At 34.5% G+C, this 15018-nt stretch overlaps 1 protein-coding gene across 3 annotated transcripts; it reads left to right on the top strand.

Moving 5' to 3' along the window:
• The first annotated feature begins 12126 nt into the window (after positions 1–12126).
• On the top strand, positions 12127–13267 carry LOC117324456 (5'-3' exoribonuclease 2-like). 3 transcript variants are annotated; one of them, XM_033880314.1, is made up of 3 exons: positions 12127–12335; positions 12726–12869; positions 12903–13267. In XM_033880314.1, the coding sequence occupies exons 1-3, from the start codon at positions 12164–12166 to the stop codon at positions 13073–13075; spliced, it is 489 nt and encodes a 162-aa protein (XP_033736205.1). In that variant the 5' UTR covers positions 12127–12163; the 3' UTR covers positions 13076–13267. The 3 variants fall into 3 exon arrangements, with proteins under 3 accessions (XP_033736205.1, XP_033736206.1, XP_033736204.1); XM_033880315.1 differs by having other exon boundaries at positions 12726–12935; positions 12969–13267; XM_033880313.1 differs by having other exon boundaries at positions 12726–13267.
• The last annotated feature ends 1751 nt before the right edge of the window (positions 13268–15018 follow it).

Genomic DNA, 15018 nt, shown 5'->3' with positions numbered 1-15018 from the left:
GGAAGACATAAAGTTACTTTAAATTCTAGGCTAATTATGAAGCCTCAGAAATATATAAATGATGGTAAACGAGGAAGGAGATTATTGATATCTTCTATTTTTCATTAATGAGAGCAACTCATTAACTCTCCACAAGTAAAACATTGGTAGCTATCTTCTTACTGGCTTCTAGTAGATACCTAATATAAACGTAATGTAAAAAATATCTGAATACATGTATACATATGATACCTATAATATAACACCTGAGTCCGTGGCGGGACTCAGCTTGGAATACTTCGGAGTTGTATTTTAACTCTTCAAATACATGGTCGTTGAAAGACGAAAAAATAATTCTAATTTCAAAATGAATGTTAATAAAATTCTACTTGACAATATGTTATTATGAGTTATCGATGCTAGAATAAACTTTGTATTTCACTTTATCACAAAGCAAATTATAAAAACGAAGACTACTGTTAGAGAAGGCCTGCCAAAGGTCTGATTGTGTTTAGGAGTATGAGTGTTTGATATTATAGTCCTGATTATAGTAATACTAACCAGTATCTACGAAATACAATATTCTAATTACGGATCCACAAAGTTGTAAAATTTCATTAATTTTAACAGATATGGTATGTTTATGTCTGCTAGAGAAGGTTTACACAAGATCTGATTGCTATCTAGGAGTCAGAAATCGTTTCAACCTTGTAGACATTATGTGAGGTTTTAAAAATATGTGTACTAATAAAAAAATATTGTCTGTGACTGTAGTAAATGCACATCATTGTCTATGACTAGTTAATTACGTTATTGTCTATAACTGTAGTTGATGTACATTATTGTCCATGACTGTAGTTGATGTATATTATTGTCTATGACTGTAGTTGGTGTACATTATTGTCTATGACTGTAGTTGGTGTACATTATTATCTATGACTGTAGTTGATGTACATTATTGTCTATGACTGTATTTGATGTACATCATTGTCTATGACTGTAGTTGATGTACATTATTGTCTATGACTGTAGTTGATGTACATTATTGTCAATGGCTGTAGTTGATGTACATTATTGTCTATGACTGTAGTTGATGTACATTATTGTCTATGACTGTAGTTGATGTATATTATTGTCTATGACTAGTTAATTACGTTATTGTCTATGACTGTAGTTGATGTACAGTATTGTCTATGGCTGTAGTTGATGTACATTATTGTCTATGACTGTAGTTGGTGTAAATTATTGTCTATGACTGTAGTTGGTGTACATTATTATCTATGACTTTAGTTGATGTACATTATTATCTATGACTTTAGTTGATGTACATTATTGTCTATGACTGTAGTTGATGTACATTATTGTCTATGACTGTAGTTGGTGTACATTATTGTCTATGACTGTAGTTGGTGTACATTATTATCTATGACTGTAGTTGATGTACATTATTGTCTATGACTGTATTTGATGTACATTATTGTCTATGACTATAACTGATGTACATTATTGTCTATGACTGTAGTTGATGTACATTATTGTCTATGACTGTAGTTGGTGTACACTATTGTCTATGACTGTATTTGATGTACATTATTGTCTATGACTGTATTTGATGTACATTATTGTCTATGACTTTAGTTGATGTACATTATTGTCTGTGACTGTAGTTGATGTACATTATTGTCTATGGCTGTAGTTGATGTACATTATTGTCTATGACTGTAGTTGGTGTACATTATGGTCTATGACTGTAGTTGATGTACATTATTGTCTATGACTGTATTTGATGTACATTATTGTCTATGACTATAACTGATGTACATTATTGTCTATGACTGTAGTTGATGTACATTATTGTCTATGACTGTAGTTGATGTACACTATTGTCTATGACTGTATTTGATGTACATTATTGTCTATGACTGTATTTGATGTACATTATTGTCTATGACTGTATTTGATGTACATTATTGTCTGTGACTGTAGTTGATGTACATTATTGTCTATGACTATAACTGATGTACATTATTGTCTATGACTGTAGTTGATGTACATTATTGTCTATGACTGTAGTTGATGTACATTATTGTCTATGACTGTAGTTGATGTACATTATTGTCTATGACTAGTTGATGTACATTATTGTCTATGACTGTAGTTGATGTACACTATTGTCTATGACTGTAGTTGATGTACACTATTGTCTATGACTGTAGTTGATGTACACTATTGTCTATGACTGTAGTTGATGTACATTATTGTCTGACTGTAGTTGATGTACACTATTGTCTATGACTGTAGTTGATGTACATTATTGTCTATGACTGTAGTTGATGTACATTATTGTCTATGACTGTAGTTGATGTACATTATTGTCTATGACTGTAGTTAATGTACATTATTGTCTATGGCTGTAGTTGATGTACATTATTGTCTATTTCAATAATATTTCGACTTGTCTGCTTTAATTTGGTCATACGCTACAATTTGAAAATTTTGACTGATTGTTACATTATACATTTTTGCGATACGATCATTTTAGCTCTAACTGTTATTCTCAATTTAAACAATTTATAAGATCACGCTTTAAAACTTCAAGGATTGAATTTTGTATTTACCGTAAAAACTCGTGTAATTTTGTACTGAAATTAAGTTTAAATTAGGGGGTGCGCAAAATATATAGGTACAGACGTTTTCAAGTTTTTTTACAGAAAAAAAGAGAGTCAATTCTCAATGTCCGCCATCTTGGAAAACGAAGCAAATTCCCGTTAGGAACTTGAAGATTAATAAACATACACACAGAAATTGATTCTTGTTAAATATGTCAGATAAGGAAGTGATGTATAGCTACCTACTATATGTGTTGACATTTGAGTTAATTAGGGATTCATGACAATTAAATAGAAATCTGTTCTGGAAAACGTTACTAAAGAATGATGCAACGGCGCCATACGTAACGATTTCATTGGTGAATGAAGCTGATCTTCAGACAAATTGAATTAAATTCGAGATCGAGTTAACAACATTTAACATTTAATAATTTATTTCAACGCGTTTATATGTCTTCCTGTACAGTCAACAGTTGTGTGAAAACCGGTATAACAAGGTTAGCCTGAGTGTAAGAGGTGTTATTCATTTATTTCCAGGCGAAGTATTAGTTAAATATTTACCGGCGAGGTATTAGTTAAATATTTCCCGGCGAGGTATTGGTTAAATATTTCCCGGTGAGGTATCAGTTAAATATTTCCCGGCGAGGTATTAGTTAAATATTTCCCGGCGAGGTATTAGTTAAATATTTACCGGCGAGGTATTAGTTAAATATTTCCCGGCGAGGTATTAGTTAAATATTTCCCGGCGAGGTATTAGTTAAATATTTACCGGCGATGTATTAGTTAAATATTTACCGGCGAGGTATTAGTTAAATATTTCCCGGCGAGGTATCAGTTAAATATTTCCCGGCGAGGTATTGGTTAAATATTTCCCGGCGAGGTATCAGTTAAATATTTCCCGGCGAGGTATCAGTTAAATATTTCCCGGCGAGGTATCAGTTAAATATTTCCCGGCGAGGTATTGGTTAAATATTTTCTGGTGAGGTATTGGTTAAATATTTTCTGGTAAGGTATTAGTTAAATATTTTTTAGTGAGGTATTAGTTAAATATTTCCCGGCGAGGTATTAGTTAGATATTTTTTGACGAGGTATTGGTTAAATATTTCCCGGCGATGTATTAATTAAATATTTCCCGGCGATGTATTAATTAAATATTTCCCGGCGATGTATTAGTTAAATATTTCCCGGCGATGTATTAGTTAAATATTTCCCGGCGAGGTATCAGTTAAATATTTCCCGGCGAGGTATCAGTTAAATATTTCCCGGCGAGGTATTGGTTAAATATTTTCTGGTGAGGTATTGGTTAAATATTTTCTGGTAAGGTATTAGTTAAATATTTTTTAGTGAGGTATTAGTTAAATATTTCCCGGCGAGGTATTAGTTAGATATTTTTTGACGAGGTATTGGTTAAATATTTCCCGGCGATGTATTAATTAAATATTTCCCGGCGATGTATTAGTTAAATATTTCCCGGCGATGTATTAGTTAAATATTTCCCGGCGAGGTATTAGTTAATATTTCCCGGCGATGTATTAGTTAAATATTTCCCGGCGAGGTATTAGTTAAATATTTCCCGGCGAGGTATTAGTTAAATATTTACCGGCGAGGTATTAGTTAAATATTTCCCGGCGAGGTATTAGTTAAATATTTCCCGGCGATGTATTAGTTAAATATTTACCGGCGAGGTATTAGTTAATTATTTCCCGGCGAGGTATTAGTTAAATATTTCCCGGCGAGGTATTAGTTAAATATTTCCCGGCGATGTATTAGTTAAATATTTACCGGCGAGGTATTAGTTAAATATTTTCTGGTTAGGTATGAGTTAAATATTTCCCGGCGATGTATTAGTTAGGAGAGTGGAAAAGGGTTTTGAGGGTGAGGGGGTTCAGCAGTTTGAGCACATATGAAGATAAGAGCATTTTGATCATAAGTCAGTTCATCATTCCCGAATAACAGTACTCGATTTGTTTGGGGTTTTTTGTTTTTGTTTTTTATTTTTCAAGATGTTTTTCATAAATACAAAACATTTGAAACATATATGCACACACATTCTCACACTTACACCCACAGTAACTATAATCCTTACTCATGATTCATCATCTTCATCATCATCATCATCATCATCATCATCATCATCGGTTCATCACCATCATCATCATCATCATCATCATCACCATCATCATCATATCAGCATCAGCATCATCCTCATCATCATCCTACTCCTCACCATCCTCATCGGTTCATCACCATCATCATCATCATCACCCTAATCACCATCGATTCATCATCATCATCATCATCATCATCATCATCATCATCATCATCATCAACACCATCGATTCATCATCGTCATCATCAAAAGAATCAAACTTAATCATCATCATCATCTATCATGATATCATCATCCATACTTAAATCATTATCATTTTTTTCATCACAATAAAACATCATCGTCCTTATCATCACACAAAAAACATCATCTTCATCACGATCATTTTAAGCTATCATCTATACAGACATCATTCTTGTTATCATCCTATTAAGAAAAATTATCCTTTTCATCGTAATTATCATCATTAACATCATCTTACATTCATCATTCAATCACAACAATTGAGTATCATCATCATCTTTACATTTTATTATCAAGTTCATTTTCATCATCATATGATGTGGAGTTAATCATAAAGAACTTGAACCACAAGCCTCACATCTACTTATATCATTTAAATATTAACACACATACATAACCTAGCCTACATGTATACAGAGTGAGAAAGAAGCAGACATACGCACCGTCACACAGACACACACATAGACACAGACAGACGCACACACACACACACACACACAGACAGACAGACACACACATAGACACAGACAGACGCACCATTACACAGACAAACACACACGCTCTCTCTCTCTCTCTCTCACACACACACACAGACAGACACACATAGACACAGACAGACACACCATTACACAGACAAACACACACGCTCTCTCTCTCTCTCACACACACACACACACACACACACACACACACACACACACACACACATAGACACAGACAGACACACCATCACACAAGACAAACAGACACACGCACAGACAGACGCATACTCGGACACACCATCACACAGAGAACACACACACAGACAGACAAACACGACAGAAGCATGGGAGAAAATTTCTTTAAATGGTAAAAATAAAAAGTATTTGAAAGGAGCTAGAACAGGCGATGTCAGTCTTTGGGGACATAAAGTTATATAATAGTATGCAAAGAGGAACTATCTTTTTCAGATGACTATAGATCTAGGACAGGTTTCCATTTCTTCCAATTGAGTTCAAATTGCCTTTTAATTTTCTCGCTTTTACTGTGATTTATACATGTATATTGTTGAATCAAAAAATGATCTTTGATGACATTAATAAGCGCATTGAGATTTAAAGAGTTGCTGAGGCATCTAGTTTTATAAATATAATGCTTGATCAGAATTAAAATTTCGTTATCAACATTACTGCAGTACTGTGATACTATACCAAACAGGAAGGATTCTTTATTATAAGCAAACGGAATTAAAAGTATATCAAGTAATGCTTCAAATCTCTGTAATAGTGACTGAACCTCTTGGCATTCCCATAAGCAATGCACTATTGTTTCACGCTCCATACAACATAAGTTACATAAAATACTAGGACTTAAGTTTATTTTAAAAAGAAAAGTGTTTGTTACCAAAATATGGTGTATAATTCTCACTTGGAACCATTGTAATTTAGATCTTTTGGTAACTATAAAAGGAAGTTTGAATATTTTGGCCCATTTATTTTGATCAATAATGAATTCTTGGTTCCATTTTCTTGTTCCAGTAGGTATGGATATTGGCGCAATAAGGCATTTGTAAAAATCTGTTGAACCCTTTTCACTCTTAAAAAATATGTCAAATAGAAAAGGTATAAAAGGCTGTTGAGGTCTTTGTATCAGGTAATCAATTTTTTTTCAAAAAGCGTTTGATAGCTGAAACTAGTCCATGGTATTGTAGAAAATTTGTGTTTATAGTTCGAAAATTATGTCTGAACTCTCCAAAAGAAAGAAAAGTTAAATTATCTGAATCTTTAATTAAATCATTTATTGTTAATATGCCCACATCAAACCAATTTTGATAAAAAACATACTTGTTGTTTACCTTGATATCATTATTATACCAGATGGGTGATTTTAAAATTGAGTCTGGTTTTGGAAGCCTAATAGAATCTGAATTATTAAGCCTATTTAATTATTTAAACACATCCCTCCAAAAAAAGTTTTTACAATTGGATCTACACAAATCAATATATTCCTTTCCACAGTTACATAGTTTTCTAAAATCAACATATGTATTTAAATTAATTTCCACTTACCAGATGAGTGAAATAATCTTCTTACCCAACCTAACTTCAGAGAGTCAATAAAAGAATGAACATCAATCATCTTTAAACCCCCATCAATATAGTCTTGAATAACAACATCTTTTTTTATTTTATGACATTTACTTAAGAAATAATTAACGATGATTCGTGTATTATTGCAGGATATACAACGAGGACGAGGATAGTTTGCAATGAAATTAATAACGAAGGCCGCAGGCCTGAGTTATTAATTAAAATTGCAAAATATCCGAGTCCGAGTTGTATATCCTGCAACAATACACGAGTCAAAGTTGATTCTACCATGTACTGTTTAGTTCTGAGATCGACCTCTTTCTAATAGAAAAACAGCAAAGAAACCCCGGGAAAACCTTGTAATTTATTTCTTGAGTATTGCATTATTTGTTGATGAAATATACAGGCAATACAGTACTACGATCAAGAGCACCTATCATATGGCATTGATTTTGAAAATAAAAAAAAAAGGATTAAAAAAAAAAGAAAAAAAGTGGGGGCCTCCGTAGGATTCGAACTCGCGTCGTGATAAAATATATTGTAAGACTAACCCATTAGGCCACTCGGCTATAGTAACCTTTTATGAAACGGGTGAATATCAAATATTTAAAATTGTAACAGCCGTGACTCACGAGCGTGTATTATTGGCACGAGCGTGGGTTATTGGAAAATAATACATGGTTTTTAACCAATCAAAACTGGCGTTACATAGCAAACATGGTAGAATATTCCATAAAAAATCCAGAATCAGAGTACTCGATTTGTGATAGGACAGGTTATTTCAATAAAGATACGTGCTCGAAGTTGAGAGTAACGACGACAGCGTAACAAGAAGTGTTCATTGGTTTCGTTTCCGTTATTACATGGACAGAGAGGACTGTCAATAAGATTTCTACGGAACAAGTAAAATTTGAGAGAACAGCACTCCATCCTTAATCTGGCACGGAGAATCTGACCCATCCTGCTACTGCTATAATAGAAAGAAGGGACAATAATAGAGGCATTAGTTAAATATTTTCCGGTCAGGAATTAGTTAAGTATTTCCCTGCGATGTATAAGATAAATATTTCCCGGCGAGATATGAGCTGACTATTTTTCTGCGAGGTATCAGTTAAATATTTTCCTACAATATTTTAGTTAAATATTTCCTGGCGAGGTATTAGTTTAATTTTTGTTTTGCTTTCATTCACTCCGAGTTCTTTGTGTGTGAAACATTAATGTTGCAGAATAAAAACGAAGTAAGGTAATGTGTGTGTGTGTCTGTTTGTTTGTTTTACTTAACATTAAATGGACATTTTCACAGGCCGTTAGACAAATACAAAACTTCCTAATACTAAACATATTTTTACTATTCAGCAACATTTTTCTTCAGATTTAATGTTTATTTTTTTATTATTTTTTTTAAGAAAAAACCCATCTCACCAACCGACTATATACTACTTCTAACAATATCTCATCCCAACTGACGTAGAAAGGATTTACAAGCATATTAGAAAATTTGTGATCCTCGAACTTTTTAGACCATAACATGTCTAGTAAGCTTGTATGATAAAGGTTTTAACCTGACCAGACATGTGAAGGTTTGATAACACCAGCCCGAAGGGAGTACCGAATGTCAAGAGTTTAAACTTTTAAAATATCAATGATCGATCCATTTGAAATGTTTGTGCAAGTTTATAAAATGTATAATCACGTACATTTCGTACTTAATTAGTATACCTAGGATGAATATCCCGAGGGCAACATTGAAATATGAAAGGACTGTAATGGGTTTGACATCCGCTACGGTACCCTTATCTTAGCGTGATATTTCATTTTAAGTATATTGTTTTTTCAATATCCATTACCTCCTGATAAGTTCTTGTTATTACCAAAAGTTATGCAGATAACAATCTCGTTTTGCATGTGCCATAACGCATTAAAAGGACATTCTTTTGTTTGAATAAAGTTTGAGTCGTCAAAAAAAATAAAATTACTGGCAAATATTTATTTTTTTCCACGTAGTAAAAGTTATCATTTTTAGATTGATATGACAGTTTAATTCTCACGATAAACCAAAGTTCTTCGAGTATTAAGTCTCGAAAATTCTTAATTCGACCCTAAGTATCACTAATTAACGCAAAGGCATACGGTATTTGTATATAATACACCTTTTCCTCTGTACATTTCGGCGTTGATTTCATTACCTGTAGGCTCATTACATTTAATTACACTCATATAATCATTGTTCTGACATAGATTTCATCAATATAAAAAGTCCATGTTTTTGATGTCCGAACGAAGGAATGCCCGTTTAAACGTGTCGCATATCGTTGCTTTTCTTCATCTTCTGAGGTACCCGTAGAAACCCTAATAATCTTGATTTAAGGCCTTATGGAGACATTAGATTGGTTACGGTCTATCGTATATAGACCTAAACCCGTATATTAGGTTTGGTGGGTAGAGCTGTTTTAAGTGTCAGTGCATTTTAAGACCTTTTGAAGCGATCTTGCATACGAATATATCGCTTTTGTGATTAAAAACGGTGTCATAAACTTGTTTTTAATTTTGCAAACTAATTGTGTGTCTGATTGGACAGTAAAAGATGCTTAAAAACCAGCCAAATAAGAATGGATTTAAATTGTAATGGACGGTCGGGTGAGGGGTCCACCGGGTTTCTCTCAAATTAACTCCTGGCTTCAATTCCGGGTAGCAAGTCATTAATATCACATTATAAACTGTTTAGTTATTATTGCAAAAGAAATAAAACTTAATGAAAATAATCCTATACGTTAATAGGCCTCTAATCTGTATACACTTAAAATACATTTATGCCTTGAAGTATAAATTATGATCAAAGGGACGTTTATTCCGATGTAGACTTTTCACAACAGTAGCCAAGGGCTACAACCGTTAATGTAGTACATGTGTGTATTACCGTAACTGACACGGTTTAATCAATATTCCTGAACTTAAGGAGCTCCCTTGATTTAAAATGCTCATTTGAAAAACATCGCAGAATTTAAGAAAAACAATCTCACTTAATGAACTTTCCGTAGATTTAGGCGACAAGGAACCTTGCTCAATGATCACCTGTAGTAAGAATCGAACCTACAGCCTCGGGGTCTATAGATAGACTGACAAACTTTTACCGTGTCAGGTCGTCCGGTCATAAACGGCCACATTACAAGCGTGTCTGTGAGGAGAATCTAACTGCCCGGCTTTGTCTAATAATTTATGTTTTCCACTTTTATATGCCTTAGGTGAAACATGCATATTACACGAGTATGGCTATTATTTCATGTTTGCCATTGGTGTGTCTCTATTAAAGAGGCTTGCCCGCAGAGAGATCAGAAACATTGGCTAATAGAAAAAGATTTTTTACACATGTCAGATTGTTGGAATTGTTGAGTTTTTCATTTTATTTTCCTTATAAAACGCTGAAAAGTGATATTTAAACCTCATTTTTTAAATATTATTTATTTAATCGCAACCCGCAATAAGTCCCCGCTATAAAGTGGAGTCTAATTTGATTGACACATCAAAGAAACAAGCACGTGCACAGTGCCACACAGTGATAACTTCAAAGGCAGCGGCGATTTACAAAGAAGATTTGCCGTTATATTCCATACATTTCCCTCTCAGGTTGAGTTTTAAAACGTCTTTTAAATACATATTCTGTAATTGTTTTCAAGAAATAAAGTCGGAAAGCCTCTAATTTTGTCACATAGAAACGTGTACTGAAGTTTATTTAGTGATCGGAGATGTGCCGTTTACCGGTCCGTCTGCGGGTAAGCCTCTTTAAGTAATACTAGATACATCTCAGCAATGTGAACAACACAGCTGAATGGTATGTTTATAATATTTTGATGAATTACAAATTAAAAAAAAACAACGTACGACCAGAATCATTCTCTTAGCTTCAAATTGTTTACCACTGTGAGCATTAGGCTCATTAGTAGATGTGAATGTACTTTGGTACAACATCCACCCAAAAAAGTAATGTGGTATATACAATGTGTAACGCTTTGTGTAAAGTGAGCAATATATATATAGACAGAATCTCCTCATAATAATATGAAAATAATTCTGATCGCGAACACGATTCACTCACTCTAGGGATCGTGTGACAAAATTGTATTACATTTTAAATTTTTCATTAAAAATCATTAACCACAAGGATATATCCTAATTGAACATTAAAACTTCACAAGAATTTGTCGTTAATATACATTCGCTGATGTAAGCCAGGAGAGGCAGTGAAATTCCATTTACATTTAATATACAAGAAAACAAAATATGACATATGACAATTTCCAATTTGAATTGGAAAGGTCATTAAATTTCATAATCGAAACCAAATGTGATCATTTTTAAAATGAAAATGTTTTCGATAATGAACAAGATTTTTTCTCTCGAAAAAAAACTCAATCACTCAGCTGTGATTTACTAGGGCCTTGCTTTCCCTCGGTCGAAATCCCACTGAAACACACCAGAATTATGGCAGGTGTTCGAGACTTGCTTTCCGTGTGCGTCGCATGTATCATTACTCAACTGACCAGCTGGTCCTAGGAATGCCTCCCTTCTGGTCAGTGCTGTAACATCTATGGAAATATCACGTAAACTGTGCACGTTCGCTTCCTGATCTTACGTATTAATTGGTCTAGCGCTTGGTCGTCACGTAACACCGGCGGGAGGCGCTACTCCACGAGTGGACAGGTGCCCGTCACTTCCGGGTGCGTTATATGGACTGGTGTAATTTGGACCCCTATATAATATCCAACAGTCGAGGGAGAAAGTGTTCATCTTCCAGACTAACATGTAAGTGTGCAGTTCGGTGGTTCACGATAGGAGCGAACGTTATACTAATCATATATATAATATTGATTATATATCTTAAAGATTTTTTATCAAATTCATATTTCGTTGCTCTGGTCTTGATATGCAGTATATAACGATCATAGAAATAGTATGATAAAGACACTTTACTAGGTATTATGGAAGACATGCACTCGGTTTAGAATTTTAATCAATTGCAAGTTGTACATTATTTCAGCTTTTATATTATTAGAATGTTTACTGCAGCTCCACAGTGGTCCAGAATGTCAGATAGAAATGCATATATGTTTAGTTAATTCACTAATTCGAACATCTCCTTTTCACAGCTAATCACCATGAAATTCTCCGTCGCCATCCTTGTCGTCGTCCTAGCGGTCGTTTCTGCCGATTTAGACGATGGTTTTATCATTGGAGGTGACATCGATGATTTTCACGGAGGCCCCGGCTATATCGTAGGTGGCGGCCATTATGGCGGTCATGGGTTCCATCCTATCGTCAAAGGATCAGGTATGTACACAGAGTTTTACTCTTTCGTTAATTCATAGCAACGGTTATTACCTAAAGTACATATTTATCCATGGTATATTGTCATTAAGGGAAAAAACAAAAACAATAAAACCAGTGACTGTCACAATATATTTATGAAATCATGCTTTTGTCGCGGTATAGAAAACTATGCTTTTCTCTGGATCCTTTTGATTATGTTAATATTAATTATACTCAAAATTATAGAAGCCTATGTGTTAGACATAACTGTTGATGTGACGTCAAAAAAACCCAAACCAAACTCTTGTGTCATTTTTACTCTCTTCACACTGCTTCTGGCGGTAGACGTCTGCCACACAAAAATTATTTTTGCTGAATTACTTGTTAATATTAATAAATTTGATGTCGTAGGTTCATGCTGGAAACACAAAGGAGGATACCACAGTGGTGGGATGGTGGTACAGGATTACCCCACAGTTTACACCACCGGAAGTCAGTACGCTGGCTCTCAGATGTACGGCGCAGGACAATATGGAGGATCCCAGATGTACGGAGGTTCCCAGATGTACGGAGCTGGACAGTACGGAGGTTCCCAGATGTACGGAGCTGGACAGTACGGAGGTTCCCAGATGTACGGAGCTGGACAGTACGGAGGTTCCCAGATGTACGGTGCCGGACAATACAGTTCTGGACTAGGGCATTTAGGCGGTGGACAGCAGATGTACGGTCAGCAGGCTTACTCCGGCCAGACCATCTACTGATCTACTAATGTCGGTCAGAGCCAACTATAACCAAACCAGACCACACTGTACATGGTGTATTTATCAATGAACGCTTTATTTCGATATATTTCGAGACATCTGCAGACCGGCTAACGGTTTGAATCTGTTATTGCATTGTTTTGAAGTGTCGTTATATAAAACTTAAATTAAAATATTTTTAAATCCATGAAACTTTACTTTGAGTCTTGAATTTTCGGTGTTGGCGTTAGTTTAAACATATTTTATTGCCTTCTGTGCAATCGGGATTGGGCACAAGTTATACAACGTATCTAAAGCCCTCTCCCTTAAATATTACAATCATAAATTACAAGAATAACAAGATGGCATAAAATATCGCAATCACACAATTACATGTACAGAGCATTTGGAAAGAAAGAAATCGATATATAGGCTTGCATATGTATATTTACAGAGAGAGAGAGAGAGAGAGAGAGAGAGAGAGAGAGAGAGAGAGATTTATTTGGATTTAATATAAGTATTTATTTATTCTATGCGTGCTTGCGACGATCCTTACCAATACCGGCGGCAAAAGTTGAAGCTTTCCACTGTTCAAAACTCACTGCTTATACTAATGTCCATATAATCCAATCCATGGTGAGCGTTCTCCTGGTCGTTCCTTTCTTTCTTTGACATACGTTTCTCTTATGCCGTCGGTATTGGAAAAGATATAAAAATTCACTTGAAATAAGTAATTTGTACAAAAGTCGTAATTTAAAAAGGGATACAAGGAAGATCAAAAGGAGGGGGGAGGGGTGGGGTTAGAATCTATTTGAATCCTGAATGAATTGCTGAGTGTGCATGAAAATGAGTTCGTTTTCTCGATCAGACAAGTTAGAATCTCCAAAGAGCAATAGATTTACGGTAAGGGGAATATATGTATTGAGATTACGAAATAGTGTTATTCTTTGTTCAATATAGGAATTACAAGAAAAAAAAGAAATGATAGGTGTCTTCAATAGGAAATCCACAGTGACAGTGTTGGTCTACAACTAAATTGGCCCTAAATAAGTGATTTCTTAATGTACTGGCACGGTTCCTTAAACGAGTGTGTAAAATGTTCTGTTTCCTTTCGCCATAGAAAAAATAGTTCTGTAATTTATGTATATCTGTGTTGCGAATGACATGTTTTAAGGCTGAAATTGAAACAGTATGTCTTATGTTAAGGGGGAGCTGATTCCATTGTCTGATTGTAGAAGGAAAGAAGGATTGATTGGAAGATTCTAGTCTGTTGTTTGGCAAAACATAGTTTTCGGAATTTCGGAGATTGTGTGTGGAGTTATCAGAAACAAGACTAGGGAGTAGAGTGTTCAGGTAGCTAGGAGTAAAGTGATTATGTATTTTGTAAAACAGTAGTAGTTTTCTACGAGAACGACGCTGGGATAAAGGTTCCCAACCCGTTTCAGTATAAAGAGACTGCCTACTGGCATAAGAGGGTAGACCAGTGACAATACGGCCAGCTTCCAGTTGCAATTTTTCTAATCTATCAGCGTCGGCTAAAGAACAGCCATCCCAAAGTTCACAACAGTATTCAAGGACAGGAAGAACGAAAGATCTATATATTCTATTCAGTGTTGTTCTATTTAGAGTATATATTAGTTTACGGAGGACACCTAATTGTTTAACTACAGTTTTACTTATATTTTCAATATGAGAGCTCCATTTACAATTAGAATCGATGTTTACTCCCAGATGCTTTTGACAGTTTACAAAATCAATATGAACACCATTGAATCTAATATCAATTACATAATCTAATTCAATATTAGAGAAAAGTAACGCCTCAGTTTTAACCGGATTAAACTTGACCAACCACTTATCAGCCCAAGATTGTATTTTTATCAGGTCGTTATTAATATTTTGTTCAATACGATGAGGAGATTTATCCCAGTATAAAAGAGATGTGTCATCCGCAAATAGTTTTG

The sequence above is a fragment of the Pecten maximus genome, chromosome 3, assembly GCF_902652985.1.
Source record: "Pecten maximus chromosome 3, xPecMax1.1, whole genome shotgun sequence".
Taxonomy (NCBI): domain Eukaryota; kingdom Metazoa; phylum Mollusca; class Bivalvia; order Pectinida; family Pectinidae; genus Pecten; species Pecten maximus.
Note: the sequence above shows the minus strand (reverse complement) of the source record. Positions and strands in the feature narration are given on the sequence as shown.